At 38.3% G+C, this 20,802-nt stretch overlaps 1 protein-coding gene across 1 annotated transcript in view; it reads right to left on the bottom strand.

Annotated features, from left to right (window-relative positions):
• The window catches only part of RPGRIP1 (RPGR interacting protein 1), a 58,040-nt gene that overhangs the window by 6,214 nt on the left and 31,024 nt on the right, over window positions 1–20,802 (bottom strand). The window contains 4 exon segments of the mRNA XM_058540501.1: window positions 526–610; window positions 2,950–3,142; window positions 11,323–11,420; window positions 20,403–20,541. Coding sequence (XP_058396484.1) covers window positions 526–610; window positions 2,950–3,142; window positions 11,323–11,420; window positions 20,403–20,541 — 515 coding nt within the window.

Here is a 20,802-nt window from a genome sequence, read left to right on the forward strand (position 1 = left end):
CTCTAAAAGGAGGCCTCCTCGGATTAAAGGAATAATAAGGACAATTGGCTTTCCTAAAACTTATAGTAGACCTAGAATTTACTTCAGTTATTTCCAAGTCAAAGTATTCCTGTAGAGAAATAGTTTTAAAAGTCTAAATATAAAATTAATATTATAAAGGCATAATATTAGGTAAGCTAGCAATGGTATTGCATTTGTGAGAAATGAATCAAATTATCTTAGAACGTCAAAGTGTTTTGTCCATTCCATATAGGGCACTGTCAGTATTCAAGTAAATTACTGCCACCAAAAAAGCACTTCTCAGGGGCTGACATGGGCGAGAAGTGAACTAAACCTATGAAATTATATAATTTATCACGTAGTCAGTCACAAATATAAATGAGACTCAAGTAGATGAGAAATGCATTGAGTAAATTAATATGAAAGAAATTTTAAAATATTCAGCATCAGCACAAAACCAAACTCGAACTCCTGAATTCCTGTGTGACTATCTCCTTTCTTTCCAAGTGGAAAGCAGATCCTTACCGTCCTTGCTCAGGCTCTTGTCTGTTCAGCATGGCAAAGAGAAACTGCCTTCGGCCTTTTTGCTCCAGTGGGTCCAGGTCTATCACTGTATTAAGGGTAAAAGGAAAAAAAAGCAAAGAATCATACACTGTTGCTATTTGGGCACCAAGGCGTTCATAAGTGGTATATGTAAAACAGTGATAGAAAGCAGAGGTTGGCAAACCAGGGCCCGTGGGCTGGCCCCCTGTTTTCGTAAATAAAGTTTGATTGAACACAGCCACGCCCATTTGTTACATATCATCTATGGCTGCTTTCCAGCTACAATGATAGAGTTGAATACTGTAGTCGTGACAAAGTGTTTGGCTCACAAAGCCTATAATCTTTGTTATGTGGCTCTTTAAGAAAATATTTGTCGACCCCTGATATAAAAGGCCACCTAGAGATTTGGGTTCTGCAGCAGGTTCGACTCAGGGTGCCTGTCTCAATATCCATTCCCCACTTCCTCTTCATTTCTATATGGGAATGTTACAGCCTCAAATAAATTAGCCTGTTTTCCAGCCTCTGTTTTAGCTATTTGGTCACGTAATTAAGTTCTGGCCATTGTGTTGTATGAAACCTGCTTAACAGGCTCAGCTAGGAGGCATTCTTCCTTTCCCCAGCATCCATTAAGAACCAAGGGTGACCAAAAGGATGGAAGACAGGCAATAGGACGATGAAAAGGCAAGACAGGACTGTGGATCCCTGATGGTATCAGGTAGCCTCAGCCCTGGACTGCCCATTTCTGAACTCGTTCAACACAAGTGAGAAATAAACTTCTATCTCGTTTGATGTAAGGACAGGATATACTTTAAAAAAGAAAAAACAGAAATAGAGCAAGAAACAACTCTTAGAAATTTAAAATAAATATTCAGTCCATGACTGGAAGATAAAATTCAGAAAATCTCCCAAAAAATAGAGAGAAAAAACAGAGGTAGAATTATAGGAGAAAAATAATAAAATCAGAGATAAATTTGGAAGATCCAAAATCCCACTCAAAAAAATAGGAAAATGTTGGGAACAAAATTATCAAAGCCAAAAGCCATAAGCTTCCAGATTGAAAGAGCCCACTGAATGGCCAGAACAATTAAAGAAAAATATGCACATTATTCTGAAATTTAAGAACATCAGAGATAAAGAGAAAATGTTGAAGTCTTCCGGGGAGGTCAGGGTAGTTTTCATACAAAGGTTAGACTCCTGGCCTAAATCTAGAAGACCACGGACCAACTGCTTTGAAATTCTGCACAAAAATGTTTTCAACATAGATTTCAATACTTGGTCTAATTATCAACGGAGTATACGGGTAGAATAAAGAGATTTCATGCATGACTGCCTCAAAATATTTACTTCCAACGTACTCTTTCTTTAAAAGCTACTGGAAAATATGATCCATTAAAATAAGAAGATAAATCAGAAAGAGGATGACACAGGACCCAGGAGGCATGAAATCCAGTATAGGAGAGAATTAAATTCTCCACACAGCAGGGAGATAATAGCTGAACAGTCGTCTAGAGAGGGACAAGAGGATGAAGAGAGGTCTTCAGGAAAAAAATAGATAAATTAGTTGATAGGTTTATTTGAACATATGGAAAGGCTATTGGAGGATGTGAAAAGAATTACCATAGGTATAATGAAAATAAAGCAAATAAAAAATTGAAGCAAAATAATAAAGAAGAAAGGAAACATAATCATGCGTACTACTTGGCTTTACAAGAACTCATATTTACGTATCCATAATAATAGAAACAATTAAGATTGGATTAAATAAAAATTATGATCCAACTACATGGGAGGAAGGGGGCAGGGGTGTGGTGTGAGAGAGAAGTTTTATGTGCCAACATATGAAGTCAGTAGATAATGTCTAAAATTGATGAATCAGGGCTGGCCCTATGGCTTAGCGGTTAAGTGCGTGCACTCCGCTGCTGGTGGCCCGGGTTTGGATCCCGGGCGCGCACTGACGCACCGCTTCTCCGGCCATGCTGAGGCCGTGTCCCACATACAGCAACTAGAAGGATGTGCAGCTATGACATACAACTATATACTGGGGCTTTGGGGAAAAAAAATAAATAAAATTATAAAATTGATGAATCAGGAAACTCCAATAGAAACAGTTCTCAGAAACTTGGAGCTAAAAAAGAGAAGAAATAGGACAAAAAGTGAAAAGTGGTATGGTGGACTGAGGGGGGGGTGGGGAGGGGCAAAGGGGCATGAATTGTGGAGAAAAAGGTGGTGCTTAATTTTAATTAAAAATCTTTTAAGGCCTATTTTAAAACCATATGCATATAGTACTTTAATAAATAAAAAAATAAAACGGTGAGATCCGCCCCATCAGAAGTCCAGAGAAGTCTAACCCCTCAGTTTCAACGTTTGTCCACCGCCTCTCCCCGCGAGCCACAAGGGGCGCCTCACCCTTGCTGAAGTGGAAGTGGATCTCCTCTCCCGCCCTCGGCTTCCTCAAGGACACTGGGGTCTCTGTCTCTGACAAGGGCAGATCATAGAACCTGTACTCCACGTACACCTGTTTTACGTTCTCATCACACATCACTTCAGCCTCGGGGTTGAAGGCCAGGGAGACAATTTCAATGCACATCTTCTCTGACTCCTGATAAGGAAAACGCTTGTTTATTTCCTATAGGTTAGTGATACTCCAAGTGTTTATACTCCATCTAATTAACACATTACTTGCTAGGAATCCATCACAGGAATACTCCATCTAACATATTACTCCTTAAGAATCAATTTATGGGTAAAACTGGCACCAAGAGACAACTTGACTGAATTGCCTCAGCTAATCTGTGGGATATTTATAAAGAGAATCCAGTTGTTCCATCTCCCAGTCCAGTGAATCATTTCTCCAGACCAGCCTTTCTCAGCCATCTCCACATACAGAATCAAGAAACCTCTGAACAGATAGTTTTCTTAAACTTTCTCGATGAAAACCAATCCCATATTTTCCTGAGGTTAGGTCTTAGGAGACACGCCGATTGATATTGGAGATTTAGCGCAGAGCTGCCTGGTGCTTCCTGCGCCCACCCAAGTGCAGGCCACAGAGCAGGACATCAGACCACCCTGTCCTCCCGCAGCAATGCCAGTATTTTCAGCTCCACTTCAGAGTCACCACCACCACCATCCATCCACTTTTGATTGTCCCTGTGTCCTCTTTTGCATTAGGGACACCAAGAGGAGGGCTGACACCTTCTGGTTCCAAGAAGGAAAGTGAGGCCAAGGTTAAGTCCCCCGTTTCCACAGTGTGGCAGCAAGTCAGTGTCACGGCCCTAGTAAGGAGTCAATCCAGGATGGCCCCCTAGGAGCCACAGTCTTCCTTTCCTCTATGAGTGCCTCTTTCCTCCAGGTTGCCAGGCCAGTGCCCCCACTTCTTCAAAGATCTGCCCCCTCCCCCAGCGCCATCTTTTTTTCTCTTAGGAAGCAAATGGAGCTCCTGTGCCTTCTCCTAGGAGGCTCAGCAGACAATATTTCTCAACAAATCTGCATCAGAACAATCTGGGTGCCTCTTAAAAATAAAGATACTTGGTGTTTTCCTCTCAATAGCCCCTACACATCCTCCTACAACACCCATCATGAAAACCATTGATTCTATGCAGTGTTTTCCAAAATGTGGGTTTTGACACTTATGGATCAGCTTGGTGGGTTTCACTGGCATATTTTTAAATGAAAAGGATAGAATAAAATAAGATAGGATAGAAGAGAATAGAAAATATGAGAGTGCATGGCAAATGGTAAAGGTAAGTCTTGTTTCTTGAAACTTGTGTTTGTATATGAGTGTACTGGGCACAACGTAGAAACCTATTTCTTATAGTGGTTATCATAAAAAAAGTATAAAAGCCACTCTCATCAGACTCTCTAGGGTGGCCCCTGGGAACGTGCATTTACTTTTAATATTTAGGTATAATTTACATACAGTAAAATGCAAAACCTTAAGAGTACAGTTTTGACAAATGTATACAAGTGTGTAATAAACACCCTATTCAAGATACAGAACATTTCCATCACCCTAGAAAGTTCTCTCCTGCCAACACTGCAATTATTTTTAAATTGCAAATCCTATGCTGTAGTCTCAATAAAAGTTAGGCTGAATTTCTCAAGGTGTGTCTTGAGGAATAGGTGTTTTACAAATGAATGGTCTGTGATAAAATAAATCTTGGAAACTCAAGATTAACAACCAGACTTAAAGAATTTAATATGCTAATGTGCTCTGGGACACTTTTAAAGGATGATACAGAGGTAGTTTTTTCCAAAAATGTTTGACTACACAATCTTTTTTCTTTTTCCTGGAGCATGGCTGGGGTTTAATTTTCCATGGAACACACTTTGGGAAACACTGGGGTCTAGAAAAAAAGAGAAAAGTGTTCATAATAAGTTGTCTCTCCATCTTAAAAAACCCTATGCTTGGTGGGGATGAATATTTTCCCTATAGTTAAACATGAACCACCACCAGACAAGTAACTTTCAAACTGTAAGACTCAGCACATGTGTTATCTTCACGTGTGTGTATAAATCACTGAAATAAGACTCCTGAAACAATTCTTAACATTACTGTGTGTGATGCAAACTGTTATTTTGTATTCTACGCTATCTCAGTCTTTCTTATTAGTGCTGGCTGGGACCCCCAATTTTGATTTCACTCCCCACTAAGAGATGCCAACTCACAGTCGAAAAACATTGCACTAGAGTTATGCTATATAACACAATAGCCATTAGCCACAGGTGCCTATGGAACACTTGAAATGTGGCCAATCTGAATTGGTATATGCTGCTAAGTGTAAAATCCACACAGGATTTTGAAGATTTTGCATGAAAAAAAAATGAATGTAAGATATATCAATAATTTTTTATACTGATTACATGTTGAAATGATAACATTGTGGATATATTAGGTTAAATAAAATATATTATTTACTTATTTTTTGAGGAAGATTGGCCCTGAGCTAACATCTGTTGCCAGTCTTTCCCTTTTTTTTAAATTTTTTCTCCCCAAAGCCCCAGTACCTAGTTGTGTAGCATAGTTGTAGAGTTGTAGCTCTTCTACATGGGACGCCGCCTCAGCATGGCTTGATGAGCGGTGAGTAGGTCTGTGCCCAGGATCCAAACTGGCGAACCCTGGGCCGCTTAAGCAGGACACACAAACTTAACCGCTATGCCACCGGGCTGGCCCCATAAAATATATTATTAAAATTAATTATACCTGTTTCTTTTTACACCTTTAATATGGCTACTAGAAAATTTTGAATTACATTTGTGGCTCACATTGTAATTCTGTGGAACAGCACTTCATAGACTGTAAGCTCCCTGAGTTCTGGGACCTCAAGTCTGTTTCACTAACCCCTTTAGTCCCAGCATCTAGCATACCCCTAATTTGTTTTGTTACCTCTCCATGTCACCTAGTTCTAAATTTTTCAAAATTGCTTTTGACTTGTTCCCTCACAAACACTCTCATCCCATTAAAGTTAGGAACTGAAAATTATACCTGTCAGGGGAGAAGTGTTGGTAACACTGTGAGAAATAGGGCTAGTATAGGGCGAGTATAGATTGGTATAATTTGGGGGATAATAATTTGGTGGCATTTATCAAAATTTCAAGTGCACATCCCTTTTAAAACCAGCAGTTCCACTTCTAGGAATCTATCCCACGAAAACATTTGCCAAGTACACAAAGATACATATGAACAAGGATGTTTTACTGTGGCATTACTAGTTTTTTTCTTTTTTCCCTCTTTTATTGTAGGTACCTGGTTGTACAGAAATGAAAGTGACAATGTCCTGATGCAGTCGGTCTGTATACAGATCAGAGGACAAATTCTGCAAAAGCTAGGTATGGTCATCAAACATTCTCTCCTCTCAAGGCTCATGTACAAAGTCTGGCTAAGAAATTTTACTGTGGAATTTTCTCCCCCCATCCCTAGCTTTATTGACATATAACATTCTCTTGATTTCTGTACCCCAGATAAACAAAACTCTTTTCTACCTCAGGGCCTTTACATGTACCATTTCCTCTGCCTGAGCTGAGTTCTCCCCAGCTCTCCCCTTCTCATTCTTCAGATTTCAGTTCAAATGTCCCCTCTTCAGAGAGGTCTTTCCTTACCTCCTTACCTCACTCAACCCCTCCCATTACTATCTATTATATCACCCTATTTATTTTCTTCCTAGTATTTAGAATTAGCAAGTATCTGGTTTATTTGTTCACTGATTTATATGTTTTCCCTCAGTAGAATTTAAGATTCAAGAGAGAAGGGACCAAGTCTGTCTTATTTACCATTCTGCATCCACAGAGCCTGGCAAAAACTCAGACAGGCACCGCATCACTACTTGTTGAGGGAGTAAGCACCTCACAGGGCTGCTGTGAGGACTGAATGAGCCAATGAGTATCACGCAGATAGCGTAAAAGCTTAAGCAGTGTTGCCCATTGAGGTCTGTCTAAAGAAAAGATCAGATTTTTTTGTTTTTGTTTTTTTGCTGAGGAAGCTTCGCCCTGAGCTAACATCTGTGCCAATCTTCCTCTATTTTGTATGTGGGATGCCGCCACAGCATGACTGACAAGTGGTGTAGGTCCACACCCGGGATCCAAACCCATGAGCCCAGGCCACCGAAGCAGAGAGTACTGAACTTAATCAGTGAAGGGCACGTGGCATCTCATACTATTTTTGCAACTGTTTACAAATCTACAATTATTTCAAAATAATAATTTTTAAAAATAATAATACGTGCAGTTTAATGTCATTTATTTGAAAGCAAAAAAGACAAATACAAAACAATATGAATACTAAAGTTCTTTTTTTTAAGATCTGAAAAGATACACCCCAAGACTCAAAACAATGGTTTTCTTGGGGTAGTGGGAAGAGGCGGCAGGGATTATAGGTAGTGGTCAATGGAGATTTAGCTTTATCTGTAATATTCCAGTTTTTAAAAGAAAAATGTATTCTTACATTACTTGTGTAATTTAATTTCTAAAATTTTATACTTGTAAATAGCCTGAGACAAATGATCAGAAATCCATATTTAGGCAGACTGCATCAAGTTTATTCTGATAAAAAAGGTGAATTAGGAGGATGAATAAGATTAACATTTGAACCAGGTACCCCTGGAGGGCGTATTCATTCCTATTAGGTTGAACTATATGAAACTGTCAATAGTCCACCACTTTTTATGTATAAAAATGATAATTTCATATGGCTTGTTATGGACTGAATGTTTGTGTCCCCCTCAAAATTCATATGTTGAAACCCTAATCCCAATGTATTTGGAGGTGGGGACCTTGGGAAGTAACTAGGTCATGAGGGTGGAGCCCTCATGAATGGAATTAGTGCCCTTATAAGAAGACTCCAAAGAGCTAGCTCGCTCTCTTTCTGCCATGTGAGGATACAACGAGAAGTTGGCAGTCTGCAACCTGGAAAAGGGTCCTCACCAGAATCTGACCATGCTGGCAACCTGATCTTGGACTTCCAGCCTCAAGAACTGTAAGAAATAAATTTCTGTTGTTTATAAGCCACCTGGTCTATGGTACTTTGTTTAGCAACCCAAATTTACTAAGACATGGTTCAATATTTTAATTTGATCTAGAATCCTTTACATGAGCTGGTTCCACTATACAATTTTATTGGGACTGAACAGCAAAAAAAAAAAAAGTATACAATTATTAATATTCGCCATAGTAATCACTGTAATGTATACTAACTCATTTGAACGTGCTGGCAGAACCCCTAAGAGCAGTCAGTTACGCAGCATTAGTGCCAGACAGACAGTTCCCATTGGCTTATTCGTTCAGATGTGCTAGCTAATTTGGCTGGGAGGCAGAGTTGCTAAAATTAATTAGCTAGCATACATAGGGGTCAGGACATTCTCCACACCTGAAATTAAGAGCATAAGAAAAGAGAATAAACTTTGAGGTTCTTGAGACACAGTATGGGTAAAACACAGTAAGTAACCTGAAGCCATAAAGCAAATGGAAATGACTGCTCCCTTTTCATTAGTAGCTGTTAAGAAGGGGAGGGAAGGGGCCGGCCCATGGCCTAGTGGTTAAGCTTGGCGTGCCCCGCTTCGATGGCCCGGGTTCGTGGGTTCAGATCCCGGGCGCAGACCTACACCACTCATCAGCCATGCTGTGGCTTCTACGCACGTGTAAGGTAGAGGACAATTGACAGAGATGTTAGCTCAGGGCTAATCTTCCTCAGCAAAAGAAAAAAAGTGGGGGAGGAAGGAAAAGTTTTCCATGGTCCACTCAGAGTGGGAGATTGATTTCTGGGACCAGGAATGGGACTTCATCTGGAGGAAACCATGTGGTTTGGGTTGAGATCATTTCCTGGAGATTCTTAGAGGGAAGGTAAGTACAGATGGCCTTTAGGAACCTCATGCTGATTAACAGACAGGGCCCCCTGGGGAATAGGCCTACATATATCCTATGAACACAGGCACTGTCCTAATTCTAGACTCAGAGAGGGGCAGTTAAAGATCCAAATGGATTGTGATTGTTTCACTTTTTCAGTACTTTAAGGGAAAGACATTTTAGAAGGGTCTTCCTTAAGTTGTACTGTTCAACCTATTCAATTAACCTGGCAGGCAGAAGGGAACTGACACCCTTCTGCCTCAATCCTTCCCCTTAGGGCCTAGTCCTTCCTTGCAGGGGCCACCACCAGATCATAGAAGCTTGATCTTGAGAACCAGAATGCTTCAGAGAGGATATGCTATTGCCATCATCAACATTTGTCATCTCTATCATTTAGTGTTAATTTGTCTCAGGCACCATATTAAGCACTTACCACACATTACCTTATTTAAATCTTGCCACGTCACTATAAGGTAGATAAACTTAATTTTACCATTTTACACATGAGGAAACAAAGTCTAATAGAAGTTAAATAACTTCACCAAAGCTGCACAGCTAGTATGTAGCAGAGCCAAGATCTAAACTAGTTTTTTTAAAAACTGAGATATAATCAACATATGACATTATGTTACTTTCAGGTATACACCATAATGATTTGATATTTGTATATATTATGAAATGATCACCACAATAAGTCTAGTGAACATCTATCACCACACACAGTTACCAATTTTCTTCTTGTGATGAGAACATTTAAGATCTACTCTCTTAGTAACTTTCAAATACACAATACAGTATTATTAACTATAGTCACCATGCTGTTCATTACAGCCTCACAAACCACTTCTGTCCAAACCAAATCCTCATGCTCTTAAACGCTATACTCTCTTGCCTCCTCCATTATCCTGGTTGACTCCTGGCAGAAGAGTGAGAGAGCTCAAGTATTGTCTCTGGGCCTTTAACCTCTTCGATCTTTTATGCCTAGCTATTTTGAAATACAATAATGATTGAGTATATATGTGTCTGTGTTATAAGTTTAATTTGATAATAACTAATTTTTTGCTTAAGTAGTCTCGGTTTTCATATTTAGTTTCTCAAGTAACATTTTTGGGTACACAAACGTTTTCTAAAAGGAAATCTTATTTAGGAGCCTTTAATTTAGAGCAATAATTTTAATGTGATCTGTCTGACTTGTAGTTCAAAAATTTTCTGACCAGTTGGCTGCTTTTCAGGTTGATCTGAGAGGTGCCTGGTTTAGAAACCTCGACTGGAGTGCCAGCTCTTTCACTGACTAGCTCTATAATCCTGGACACATCATTTGATCTTCTTTACCTTTATGATATCTAAGGTGTTATTGTCTACTTGTATCATTGTATGGTTCTGATCTGTCTTATAAACATTTCTCAAGATATTAATTACATAACGTCTAAAAAAAGATATGACAGATAAAAGTTCAGAAGATAAACTTAACTATTTGCTATGTTAACTATTTAAATCTACTAACTGTGAGTTGTTTCTCCTCACTCCAACATCCTTAATCTTCCTGCACATCCTCAGTACAAGTTTTGACTTTCAAGGAAGAGTTTTCTGACCTCTACAAAAGCAATAATAATTTCCCTTTTCTGAATTCTAACAAACTTTAGAGTTTATATAACACATATCTACCCACTTGATTCTAGGTCACGCCATGCTTTTCTTTATTGTTTCTAAAAATGTTCATAATACTCAATTGGATTTTAATCTTTCATTCAGTCATTCATTCAACAAATATTTATTGAGCACCTACAAATGTGCCAGGGAGCATTCTAGTGGCTCCATGGAGTGACTGTTTTCTACCTCATTTACAACCCCACAAGATTCTAATACAATGATTGTTGAGTATACCCGTGGATATTTATTCATGTGTGTGTGTGTGCGTGTGTGTGTGTGTGTATCCTCAATTAGTTCCAAAAGAGATTTGAGGCTGAAATGCTTAATAAATAATTGTAATTACAGGTTTTAAAGGTTAGGTCAAAAACTTCAGAAACTGAATGATCTCTCTGAGCCCTCCCACAAAGAATCTTTTCCTTTCTTCCAGCCTCCACTTCCCAAGGTAAACCTGTTCTCCTCAGGTGGATTTAAAGAAAGGGGCATCACTCAGGCTAGGGATGAATCACAGTACACAATGAAGGAGGCAGGTAAGGGATCCAAATAGGAGAGAAAAGTGTTGAAGCAAGTCCTCATTACACTAAATCAAGAAAATGATCCTTTCATCTGACTGTATCCGCAGACTTCTATTCACTCGCAATGTAAATTCAACTAAATAACTTGAATTTCCCATCAGGTTCATTAAAACTGGATTTGAACATCACATATGTGGCCATTAAGCACACTGTCGTTATTTACAATCTTGCCTCATACTCAACGATCGCCCCCCCCCCCCCCCCCCCCCCCCCGTGTACTTACTGCCTTAGGACATTTCTGAGATACGGGTGTCACTATGTCGTCACTGTCTGTAGTTTGTGCTTCACTGACTTCAGAAGCTTGTTCACAGGATTCTTTGTCTGTCAGGGAAGAGGCTGGAGTTACAGAACTGTTTCAGATCACCCTGTCTTTTTCAAAGATTCACTTTTTTGGAAGCTTGCCAAACATACAGGGTTCACTTCTGAAAAAAAAAGGAAAGAAAAGGAAAGAAGGAAGGAAGAAAAGAAGATAGAAAAGAAGTTTGTCCTTTTGTTGGGGCTGGAGAAAATGACCAAGCCAAGGAAAAGCAGTGTGGCAAACTGTATTTTCCAAAGACAGCCTCAAACAATATCCCCCATGCCATATACTCTCTTGCAATGTGACCTTGACACTCTTAATAGTTTTTATTGAATATTTGAATTTCCTTTTGGTAGAGTGCCTTTCCAATCTTTTGCTCATTTTTCTACTGGGTTGTTTGTCTTTTACTTATTGATCTGTAGGAGTTCTGTATATTTTTGTGTATGTGTGAGGAAGATCAGCCCTGAGCTAACATCCATGGTAACCCTCCTCTTTTTGCTGAGGAAGACCGGCTCTGAGCTAACAACATCTATTGCCAATCCTCCTCCTTTTTTTTCCCCATAGCCCCAGTAGATAGTTGTATGTCATAGTAGCACATCCTGCTAGTTGCTGTATGTGGGACGCAGCCTCAGCATGGCCGGACAAGTGGTGCGTCGGTGCGCACCCGGGATCCAAACTCGGGTGGCCAGTAGTGGAGCGCGCACACTTAACCGCTAAGCCACGGGGCCGGCCCTCTGTATATTTTCTGAATTTGAGCCCTTTGGTGGTTACATGAGTTACAAATATCTTTTCCACTCTTTAGCTTGCCTGTTTAATCTCTTGCTGAACAGAAATTCTTACTTTTAAGATATTAACCTTGATCAATATTTTTCTTTATGATTAGTGCATTTTGTTTCTTATTTTAAAAAATCTTTCCTTACTCTGAATGATGAATAACGCTGCTATGAGTATTTGTGTACAACTTTTTGGGTTGACAAATGTTTTCATATCTCTTGGGTAGATACTTAAGAATAGAATTGCAGGGTTGTAAACTATATGTTTAACTTTTTAAGGGACAACCAAATATTTTGTAAAGTGGCTGTACTGTTTTACATTCTCACCAGCAATATATAAGGTTCCAGTTTTTTCCACATCCTCACTAACACTTGGTACAATCACCCTCTGGAATATATCAATTCTTGGTGTGTACTGGTATCTTATTGTGGTATTATTTTGCACTTTCCTAATGACTAACGATGTTGAGCCTCTTTTTGTGTGCTTATTAGCCATTCACATATCTTCTTTAGTGAATGTCTATTCAAATCTGTTGACCATTTTAAATTAGGTTGTCTTATCATGGAGTTATAAGAGTTCTTTATAGATTATGGATGCAAGTCCTTTATCAAAAATGTGATTTGCAAATATCTTCTCCTAGTCTGTAGCTTACCTTTTCTTTTTCTTAATGGTGTTCTTTGAAGAGGATACATTTTTATTTTGCTGAAGTCCAATTTATCAATTTTTTATTTTATGTATCATGCTTCTGGTGTCATACCTAAGAAATCTTTGTCTAATCTAAGGGACAACCAAATATTTTATCCTATGTTTTCTTTTATAAATGTTATAGTTTGGGTTGTAATATTTAGATTTATGACCTATTTCGGTTAATTTTTGTGTATAGCATGAGGTCAGGGTCTAAGTCCTTTTTTTTCTAGATATGTGGATATCTGATTGTTTCAGCACCATTTATTGGAAACATTAGATTTATTGGAAAGATTAGATTCCCCATTGAATTGCCTTGGAATCTTTGTGGAAAATCAATTGACCTTAAATATCAGGGTTTATTTCTGGATTCGCAATTCTGTCCCATTGATCTATGTCTATCTTTATGCTAATACCACACTGTCTGAATTACTGTAGCTTTATAGTAAGTTTTGAAATTAGATAGTACAAACATTTCAGCTTTGTCTTCTTTTACACAATTATTTTGTCTATTCTAGGTTCTTTGTGTTTCTATATAAATTTGGGGGAGAACGGCTATCTTAACAATTATGAGTGGTCCAATCCATACACATGGTACATTTCTCCATTTATTTGAATCTTCCTTAATTTCCCTCAGGACTTTTTATAGTTTTCAGTATGCAGGTCTTGCATTTCTTTTCTTAAATTTATTCCCAAATATTTTATTCTTTTGGATAATATTGTGAATGGAATTGTTTTCTTGATTTCATTTTTAGATTGTTCATTGATAGTATATGGAAATACAATTGATTCTGGTATAGTGATTTATATCCTACAACCTTGTTCACTTGCTTTTAGTTCTAGGTCTTTTTTAATTTTTGTAGATTTCTTATGATTTTCTAAATACAGGATCATGTCAATTGCAAATAAAGACAGCACTACTTCTTCCTTTCCATTCTGTATGAATTTAATTTCTTTTTCTCATTTTATTGCAATGATTAAAATCTCCACTACAATGTTCAAAAGAAGTAGCGAAAGCAGATATCCTTTCTTTGTTCTCAGTCTTAAGGGAGAAACATTCAGTCTTTTACCACTAGGTAGGATGTTAGCTACAGGTATTATTGTCCTTCATTAGTCTGAAGCAATTTCCTTCTATTCCTAGTTTGCTGAGAGTTCTTATCAAGAATGGGAGTTGGATTTTGTGAAATGCTTTTCTCCATCTATTGAGATGATCATAAAACTTTTAGCTTCTATTTTATTAATACAGTATATTAAATCTATTTTCTGACATTAAACTAACCTTGCATTCCTAGAATAAATCCCACTTGATCATGATGTACAATCTTTTTAATATTTTTATATTTTGCTGAATTTGCTAATATTTAATTTAGGATATTGCATCAGTGTTCATGATGGATATTGTTCTGTAGTTTTGTTTTGTTTTGTTTTTAATGTCTTTGGCTTGCTTTGGTATCAAGATAATACTAGCTTTATAACTGAATGAGTTAGGACGTTTCCCCTGCTCTACTGGTTTTTAAGAGACTGTGAAGGATCAGCATCATTTCTTCCTTAAATATTGATAGAATTCATCAATGAAGCCATCTGGGCCTGGACTTGTTGATGTGGGAAGATTTTAAATTACTAATTCATTGTCTTTACTTTTTATAGGTCATACTGATCTTCTATTTCTTCTTGAGTCAGTTTTGGTAATTTGTATCTTTCTATGAATTTGTCTTTTCCATCTAAGTTGCATAAAGTTGTTCATAATATTCTTTTATAATCCTTTTAATTGTGGGGTCTGTAGTGACCCTACATTCATTCCTGACTTTGCCAACTTATGTCTTTGCTCTTTTTTCTTGATAAGTGTGCCAGTTATCAACTTATTGCTTCTGAGCTCAAAATAAGAACTTCACTGCCTGCTCTGCAATAACGGAGCTGGACCCTGCAAATATTTCTTCCTTGCCAGCTAGCAACACATTAAGTTTTGTCAGTAGAGTGCTTTGGAGGATCACTGGAAGAGGAAAAGATTTCTCTCCCTGGTTCCAGTGTGTTCATTTAGGCAGGCTCCTGCAGCAGATGTGGACTCTGCAGACCAGGCTCCTGCAACATAGGGCCTGGCTCCAACAACATACATGGTTTCTTGCAGAACACAATACTGGTAGCACACAGCTTCTGCAACATCCAATTCCAGCAGTTCTCAGTGGCCAGCAGCATATGGCATCTCCCCATGGTCAGTTTCCCTGGTACCTCCTAGAGTGAGTTTGCAGTGAAATGCCACTGGCTTGGCACCTCTCTGTGAATGGTTTACCCCTAACACTCCAGAGGACAACTTCACAGTTCCTCTGAGTTCTGATGTGCAGCCACAGCAAATTTCTGTGCCGCTCAGTAAAATATAACTTAACTCTCTCCAACAAGGTCTGGATTTCAGCCTTGAAGGGGATTGTCTACCAGATTTATTTCTTCTTTGGGGGCTCTATCTCAGCTCTAGGAATTAGTGGATGTTCTTTAAATCTGCTATTCTTGTATTCTTTAGAGTTCTCTTTATTACTTACTAGTCAATCCTCATCCCCCAAGTTCAATCCTCTGTTATAGTTCATAGTTCTTTATATTAAACTTTTCCTGTTCAAATTATTATGTAGTTTCTGTCTCGTGGTTGGATCTTAATTAGTATAGTCATTCAAGATAAAAGCTTATCAAGTTTAATGATCTTTTCAAACAAACAATTGTTGGCTTCATTGATTTTATCTAATCTTTTTCTGTTTTCTATTTCACTGATTTCTGCTCTGATCTTTATTATTTCTTTCTTTGGGTTTGATTTTATTTTTTTTTTCTAGCTTCTTGAAGTAGAAGCTTACGTTATTGACTTTAGATCTTTATTCTTTTCTAATTATAAGCATTTAAAGCTATAAAAATTTCCTTACAAGCACTGCTTTAGCTGCATCCCATAAATTGTGATACATTGTGTTTTCACTTTCATCCAGTTCAATATATTTTCTAATTTTCCCTAGGAGTTCTTCTTTGATGCAAGGGTTCTTTAGAAGTGTGTTGGTTGATCATCAAATATTTGTTATTGCCTGCATTGGTTTTCTATGGCTGCTGTCACAAAATACCACAAATTTGGTGGCTTAAAACAACAGAAATTTAAGAACAACTTTTGGCTTGGAGCCAGTGAAAGCATCTTTATTGTCACCCAGAAATACGAGGCACTATTCCCATTCAGTAATCCTAAAATGCTTGCAGAGCCATTTCTACAGACAGTGGTGCTGCACAGTCCTGAGGGCAGTGGCAAGACCACACTGGCAGAGATGTTGATGCTGGACTGAACACAGGACAACCTCACAGAAACATGCGATTCTGCCTTCTGTCTCAGCCACAACGAACTCAACCACAGTGGGTCATGCACTTTTGCAGAGCTGGTCTCCAAGGACTGGCCTGAATTGCAGGAAGCCATTCCAGAGATCCTAGCCCAAACGCAGAAAATCCCTTCTCATGACTTCATTTTCTGAATGTAGATATGAATTATACATATCACTTTAAATATTGCGTCTGTCCCCTTTCTTTCTCTCCTACATTTGATTAAATGTAGCTTAGACCTCCTCACCTTACCCTTTATGTCTTTTTTTTCTTTTCTGAAGAGTCACTCATTCTACAATAAAGTAATGGATCTTCAAGGTGTTAGTGAACTTCCTATGAGCTCCTCTAGTGGTGTCAGTTGCTGGGCCAGATGTTACTTTAGCCTTGGTTGTGCCTCTGGCTTACATAAAACATGTACAATTCACTTAAGCTTGTTAAAGATGAAACATCTATCTCAAGTATACTAAAATAAATAAAGGTAAAAACATTCATGAAAAAAGAAGAGAACAACAAGAAATTTATTCTCTCACAGGTCTGAAGGCCAGAAGTCCGAAATCAAGGTGTTGGGAAATCCACGCTCACTCCAAAGGCTCTTGGGGACAAACTGCCTCTTCCTTTTTTTCTTGCCTTTTTCAGCTTCTGGTGGCTCCAGGCATTCATTGGCTTGTGGCCACATGACTCCAATCTGACTCCACAGTCACACTGCCTGCTCCTCTTCTGCATGTGTCTCTCCTCTGTGTGTCTCTAATAAGAACACTTTCATTGGATTTAGAGTCCACTCAGATAATCCCGGATGATCTCCTCATCTCAAGATCTTTTTTTTGGGAGGAAGATCAGCCCTGAGCTAACATCCATGCCAATCCTCCTCTTTTTGCTGAGGAAGACTGGCCCTGGGCTAACATCTGTTCCCATCTTCCTCCACTTTATATGGGATGCCGCCACAGCATGGCCTGACAAGCGGTGCATCAGTGCACACCCGGGATCCAAACCCAGGCCGCCAGCCACGGAGTGCACGCCCTTAACCACTACGCCACCAGGCTGCCCCCCATCTCAAGATCTTTAACTTAATAATATTTGCAAAGACTCTTTTTTCAAATAAGGTAACATTTACAGGTTCTGGGGTTTAGGACATGGATACATCTTTTGGGGGGCCACCAATGAACCCACTACATTATTTATTTAAAATGTGAATATCTTTTAAACCCCACAAGCTGATATTTTTGCTTTACACAGCCATTTAAATTAACCCATATTCTTTGCTTTTCATTCCTTGTTACACTTTGTGTTTCCTTCTGGGATAATGTTCCTTCAGCCTAAAGAACAACTTTTAAGTTTTCTTTAAAATGTAGCTTGGAAGCAAACTCTCTATTTTGGTTTGTCTTTAAACGTCTATTCTGTGGAAGGACATTTTTGTTGTGCAGAGGCTTCTTGGTTGGCAGTTAGTTATTTTCTTTCAGCAGACGAAGGTATCTTGCCACTGCTTTCTGGCTTCAGTTGTAGCTCTTGACAAGTCAGTTGTCCATCTTACCATTGTACCCGTGTCCATCCTTTTCTTTTAAATGGATGCTTTTAATATTTTCTTTTTGATTTTATTTTCTGCATTTTCACTTGGGTGTGTCTAGATTTAGATTTACTTTTACTTTTTTGTTTGAGTTTCATTTCATTGAATCCTAATATCTTTTATTAGTTCTGGAAAATTCTAAGTGATTATTACTTCAAATATTGCCTCTTCCTCCTTCTTTCTCTTCTACATTTAATTAGGTGTAGCTTAGACCTCCTTATTTTATCCTTTATGGCTCCTTTTTCCTCTTTTGTATTTTCCATCTTGTTTTGTTGCTTTATTCTAGATATTTTCACCAATTCTCACTTCAGTTGTGTCAAATCTGCTTTTAACCCACCTATTTCTCTTACAAATTTCTGTATTTAGGAGTTCTGTTATTTCTATTGATTCATTTCCAGATTTGCAATGTATTTTGCAAACATTTTGTAACTGATCCAGGCAAAAAAAAAAAAAAAAAAAAAAAACTCAAAAATGGATGCCAAATTTATGGGGCCGGCCCCGTGGCTTAGTGGTTAAGTGCACGCGCTCCGCTGCTGGTGGCCCGGGTTCGGATCCCGGGCGTGCACCGACGCACCGCTTCTCCGGCCATGCTGAGGCCACGTCCCACATACAGCAACTAGAAGGATGCGCAGCTACGACATACAACTATCTACTGGGGCTTTGGGGGGAAAAAATAAATAAATAAAATCTTTAAAAAAAAAAAAAGGATGCCAAATTTATTAGCTGAAATTTGATGAGGAAGAAGAGATTTATATAGACTCAAAATATCTTCTCATAGATTACTTAAGAATTACAAAGGGAAAAATGATAACTTTATGATGGAAAGATGTGGCAGATGCTTTCTTAAGCAAAGCATGATCAAAGTGATCAAAGTTATCCTCACCAATAATGGGACAAACTGATATCATGAACCTCCTAATGTGATGCAGTGAGAAGGACACAACATCACTTCTGTGGTATTCCTGTAAAATATTCACAACCTGAATCTAATTATGCAGAACCATCAGACAAATCGAAAATGAGGAACACTCTACAGAACAGCTCACCTACACTCTTCAAAAATGTCAACATCATCAAAGACAGTGAAAAGATGAGGAACTGTTCCAGATTTTAAAAAACTAAAGAGACACGACTAAATGCAATGTATGATCCTGGATTAGATAAGGGGGAAAAAACTCTGCTATAATGGACATTATTGGGACAATCGGCAAATTCTGAAAATGGACCGAACATTAGGCAATAATGTATCCATGCTAAGTTTGCAAACTGGATAATTGTACTGTGGTTATATAATTTCCTTTTTCTTACTGAAATAACCAGCAGTAAGGGGGCATGATATATGCAACATATTCTCAAATGCTTCAGAAAAAAGTGATAAAGCGAAAAGTAGAAAAATGTTAAAAGTTGATGAGTTTGCATGAAGGGTTTACGTGCATTTTTTTTGTCCTATTCATATAGCTCTTATATAAGTTTGAAATTATTTTAAAACAAAATGTTTTTTAAAACTTACAACATCGATTTTCGTAGCTCCAGTTCCCTGCTGAAATGTTAAAGTTCAACTTTTATCTCCACGAACCTAGTAAACACAATTGTTATGCAGGTTGGGTCTGTTGTCTCCAATATCTGGAGTCCTGGTGGGCATCTGGTCAGCCCTCGTCCCTCTAGCCCTGTTAAGTGCCCAAAGCACAGTTCTGCCTCTCGGAGCACAAGAAGCTCAGAATGGTGCTGTCTTCAGGGTCCCAGACCAGAGTGGGAAATTCTGCTCCAGGCAGACACCTACCTATGCTGGGCAGACTGCAGATTCAGATTCAGATTCAGACTGCATCCCATATCCCCACCCCAAAAATCCACCAAAAGCATGGTTTATCTCTCCACTGCTTCCTCCAGACCAGCAATGTCCCAGAGCTGAGGCAGTTCTAGCTCTAGGCTAGGTAATTCCTCTTGCTCTTATTGGCTCTTTATTGCTTTTAAGAAACATTAAGATTTTTTTCTTTTTTTTTGCTTGAGGAAGATTCACCCTGAGCTAACATCTGTGCCAATCTTCCTCTATTTTGTATGTGGGTCACTGCCACAGCATGGCTGCCGATGAGTGGTGTAGGTCTGCACTCGGAACTGAACCCAGGCGCCGAAGCAGAGCACGCCAAACTTAACCACTAGGCCACAGGGCCAGCCCCAAGATTTTAAAAAAGTTATTAACTTTAACTTTTTGATTGTCATTAACAGGAGAGTTGGTCTGAATTAACCAGTTTGCCATTACTGTAACCTGAAATCATGTCTTCTTTTCCTTGTAACACAAAAGCCTTGCCTTAATTTAAAAGAAATTTGGATTAACATCCCATATGAGCGAATCATACTCCTCCTCCTATTTCTTTGTAACCGTAATTCACAAGACCCTGGAATTTATGCTTGCTAGGTAACTAAACTGGCCAGCGAGCTAACTAGCTTCAAATACACAGAAAGGTACTCTCTTTGAGGATTCCAGCCTTGGTTGGCCTAACCAGAACACTTGCAGCATAAAACTGAGCCTAGGGTCTTCAGGACTAATTTTCCATGAAAAGTTAAGCAATGCAAGATGAAGGAAGAAAGTCAATAACTGGTTTGATAAAATAATCCAATGATTAAATAGGAAAATTCGATTTTAAAAAGACAATACCATTTACAGGATGTAGGGCTTCCTTCTGCATCAGTGCTGAATGGGATGAGGTCATTTCCTCTTTCTTTTTCTGATTTTTCAAACCATCATCTATGGAGATCTTAAGCCCTGAGAACTTCCATTCAGTGTAGTTTACCTGCTTCAGAATAAGGATAACAAATATAAGTATATTGTATAATTATAATAATTTTATAAGATTAATAATTATATATTATTAATTATACAATACAATATAAATTATAATGATGTAATATGTAATATATTTATAATCTTATATGTATTTTTTTTTATTTTAGGTGCTACATAGTAACTTTAATCCAGTTTCCTATGAAGAAAAGGCAGTATCAAGCACATAGCAGGTGTCCAATAAATACTTGTTGTTTAATTTACTTTGATTACA

The sequence above is a fragment of the Diceros bicornis genome, chromosome 5 (genome assembly GCF_020826845.1).
Source record: "Diceros bicornis minor isolate mBicDic1 chromosome 5, mDicBic1.mat.cur, whole genome shotgun sequence".
In the NCBI taxonomy this organism is placed as follows: domain Eukaryota; kingdom Metazoa; phylum Chordata; class Mammalia; order Perissodactyla; family Rhinocerotidae; genus Diceros; species Diceros bicornis.